This window comes from Alligator sinensis, unplaced genomic scaffold (assembly GCF_000455745.1).
Source record: "Alligator sinensis unplaced genomic scaffold, ASM45574v1 scaffold1097_1, whole genome shotgun sequence".
Lineage (NCBI taxonomy): Eukaryota > Metazoa > Chordata > Crocodylia > Alligatoridae > Alligator > Alligator sinensis.
The window spans coordinates 2,324,951-2,328,661 of record NW_005841950.1 but is presented as its reverse complement, the minus strand read 5'-3'; the positions used below and the strand labels follow the sequence as shown (position 1 = coordinate 2,328,661).

Genomic DNA, 3,711 nt, shown 5'->3' with positions numbered 1-3,711 from the left:
AGAGCTGAAGCAGGGGGGGAGAAGTGGGGTGGAGCGGGGTCCAAGCCAAAGGGGGGGAGCGGGGTCAGACCCAAAGAGGGGGGAAGTGAACACCCTACTAAGTGTCACCCACCGCCATTAAATAACCTTTCCCTGGGATGAATTTTGCAAGGAGTAAAACCCACATTTTCATAATTAAGAATTCAGCTTTAACAGCAGATGCACACAGATCAGCTCCCTTCAAGGAGAAGCTGATGATGAAGCGGGCTGTCTGTCCACTTGTAAAAGCGCCCGGCACTGCGGCACAAGCATGTGTACAAAAGCCCATTGTTGCTGGCTCAGGGACTTGGCACAAGTTACCTTAAAAGCATCAATATAGCAATTAAAACAAAAGCAGTCATTAGTTAAGGGGTGTTAAACTGCCATCAGTATGTTTTAAAGATAAGCCACTGAAAAGGAGGCTTATGTTGGAAATCTTTGCCTCATGCTGTTCCAGAACATTGTCTGAATGGTCAGGGGAGGCAAAGCACTACTTTCATTCCTCCAGCATCCCAGGATGCACCGCTCTTAGCCACTCTACCCCTTCCTACCCTCCAAACCATCACCCACACTCCACCCATTCCTACTTAAAGAAACTTCTTTGAGCTTAACAGCAGAGACCACGGAGCTGGGGAAGACTGCTTCCCCGAGCCACATGGTCTCTGGGGCTCTGTGCTTTGGCTGGTCTAGGTGCAGAGGGGCTGCCTCAGTTTCATCCCTAGCAGAGAGCCCCAGAAAAGCAGCGCGCCCCCCCAAGCTCTGCACTTGGGCTGAAGCTGAAATGGCTGCTGGGCACGAGGAGTGGTTTAACAGCAGAGGGACTCTGGAGCCAGGGAAAGCACACTTGCCACCCAAGGCAGCACAGCACCCGCTCCCAACCAGCACAACCTCTATTGCCCCTAAACCAGCTCACCCCTCGGACCCAATCCCAATTCACAGAGACACGTGCAATATTTTAGTCCTTTAATTTATTCTTAATCTTTTCCGCCCGTCTTTCTCTTCATTTCCTCAGCTGCCTCACTTCAGTTTTTCAAGATTTCCCCTCCCACCCTGTACTCCTGCTGGATGTGGAGGAAGGGAAGGCCCCATGCTGGTTTCTCTGCTGCCCAGCTACATGCCACCCTCCCCTCTTCTCTCCCAGAGTCCTGGCTCCTGTCCACTCCCCTGTTCACCGACCTTGTAGTGGGAAGTCACACTGCAGGTCTGAAATGACATGAAGCCTTTTCCTGAGACTGCTTTAAAAACACGGAAATGTTATGACATCATGACATTCCACAGATTTCTGCCATTATATGGGTAACCTGTGCCAAAGACCTTCGTTACCTGGTTGTAAAACTGGGGCAGATACTAAGAGAAATCCAATAGCCCTGTAGCTGCCACATTAATTGCTGGAGTTCAGAAGAAATGCAAACCATGTGTTTCACATGTCTGCAGCCAAATTCAAATCCAGCTCAGGACACCTGGAAATGAGGAGAGTCAGACCAAGTGAGAAGTCACCTCTCCCTACAGTGCTGCTGAAGAGGTCCAGATACACAGGCTTGTATGCAATACAAGAAAGAGAAAGCAGGTAACACATCACAGTAAAACCCAGGCTCTTGTTTTAGTGATAGAGGGTGCGCCCATATGAGATGTTTACTGAAGAGCTGCCTCATTAAGTCCACAGTAAACACCTGTGTCTACACATGCGTGCCCCTTAGGCCCCAGAGAACTAATAAACTCTGCAGCAGGGAAGTACTTGCACTTACAAGTACTATCCTGCTGTGGAGTTTTTTTGTGCACAGCAACACACATGCAGATGCTGACCTGGCTGGCTGGGGCATGAGGGTGCTTCAGTGCAGGGCCTGCCTGCTGGCTAGCCCTGCATTGAAGCACCCTTGTGCCCCAGCCAGCCCCTCTGCAGAACATTAAGCTGGGTCAGAGCAGCCCTGGGCTAGCAGGTGGACCTCTGGAGCCCCCTGCCTGCTGGGGCTGCTCCAACCCAACTCAACGTGCTGTGGTCCTAGGTGCACATGCAAACGTGGTACCCAGGTGCAATAAACTCTAACACACCATGCTCTGGAGTTTACTATGCTTTAATATGCACATGTAGACATGCCCACTGCCTGGCTATTCTCTGTTGGGATAGGAAGGATTCAAGGGGGAAGCAAATCCCGAGGCTCTGTCCCCAGCAACTGAGGCTGGGAAAGAAGAGGAGAAGAAAAAAGAACTGGTTTGGGTGCTTTATTTCCAGCAAGAGTGTGTCAGAGCTGAAGGGAGCAGAGAAGCAGATTTAGTAACAGCAACCTGTGGAAACTGGATCCGCAAACTTAGAGGACACTTTTACTAATGGCATTAGAACAACACCCATGCCCATGAAGACTTGTACAGGACTTGTGAGTGGCAGCCTGTCAGTACCATTCTGCAAGAATCACTGTTGCCATATTGGAGCTCTAGGCGCTTGTGAAAAGTTCCTCAAACATTAAGCCTAAGTCACTGACTACGTCCTCAAACCCTGTGTGTGCGAAGCAAAAGTGATTCCCAGGGCAGATCCATACAAGCAATAGGATAGGGGTTTTTTATCCACATAGATCCTAGGCTTTTTATCCAAATCCAGCCAGTCCCCGTTAATGCTAGAACAGACCTCAGGGTGTAGGCCAGACCATCACAGTCCAAGTTTGGCTTCCCTTTCCCAGACCCAAAGCCAAGGGTGAATCCTCTCCCCAGCAAATGAAACCTTTGGGAAAATGAAAATTGGGGCTCCATTAGCAGCATCAAAAAATGCCACTTGCCCCCCTTCATAGTCCAGAGAGACACGGATTTTTCTGGGGACCTGGTTCAGCATCACATGAGTTGGAGGGCAGGTGAGAGTCCAGTAGCTACCTGACAAGTGCCATATAGCCCAGATCCCTGCTTCAGGGTCAAGTCTGCTCCATCCCTTCCTCCGCACAGATGCTCTGGCAACCCCCACAGCATAAAATCCCCCGTCCTCCACTTCCACCTCCCAGTAATGTCTTCCTGCACTGAATCCATCATAGCCCAGCACACAGTGGTGTGTATCAAATCTCTCCGCATTGTCAGGCAGTTTTTGCAGTTTGTCTCCCCGTGTCATGCTGCTCCGATCCTCAGCCAGGATGAGGTGGGGATGAGCCGTGGCTGGATCCAGAGTCACCTTCACTAGAGGGGAAAAAGGCACAGATGATTAGGAGCGGAGCTCAGGCACGAGGGAAGCAGAGTCTCTCCTCACATCCCCCAGTATTCTGGTTCTCAGGGAGCAGCCTCTATCCTGGGCACTCCAGATGGAGCAGAGTTCATCCCGCAATTTCTCTGCCTGTGTACTGGTGGCCACTTCTGCAGTGGCTCACTGGCTTCTAGAGCCAGCAGCTTTCCACTCCCCTTCTGGGAATGCTCCATCTCCAGCAGCATGGACACAACAAGGAAAAGCCAAGAGGCTTTTATGGAGGAGTGATCTAGAGGAGAAAGGTTCAGCTTTAACCCCGATGATGCTCTGTCTCCTTAATGTGTCCTCCACTCCCAGGCCATAGCATGAGAATGAAGGGGCAGCAGTGGGGCAGAGACACTCAGGCAGTGAGCAGGATGCATTATTAGTTATTTGAGCCCCTTCCAGACGGAAAGGAGGTGATGGCAGAATCTTCACAACTCACCAAGTAGTAAGACCTTTTCCCCCAGGAAAGGAGAGGGTAGAACAGCCTGTAG

General features: G+C 50.8%; 1 protein-coding gene across 1 annotated transcript in view; it reads right to left on the bottom strand.

Annotated features, from left to right (window-relative positions):
- Positions 1–1,984: 1,984 nt before the first annotated feature.
- LOC102378444 (E3 ubiquitin-protein ligase TRIM11-like) overlaps positions 1,985–3,711 on the bottom strand; it is a 7,927-nt gene continuing 6,200 nt past the window's right edge. The window contains exon 7 of the mRNA XM_006020274.3: positions 1,985–3,171. Coding sequence (XP_006020336.1) covers positions 2,660–3,171 — 512 coding nt within the window. The 3' untranslated portion in view covers positions 1,985–2,659. The remainder of the gene's footprint in view (positions 3,172–3,711) is intronic.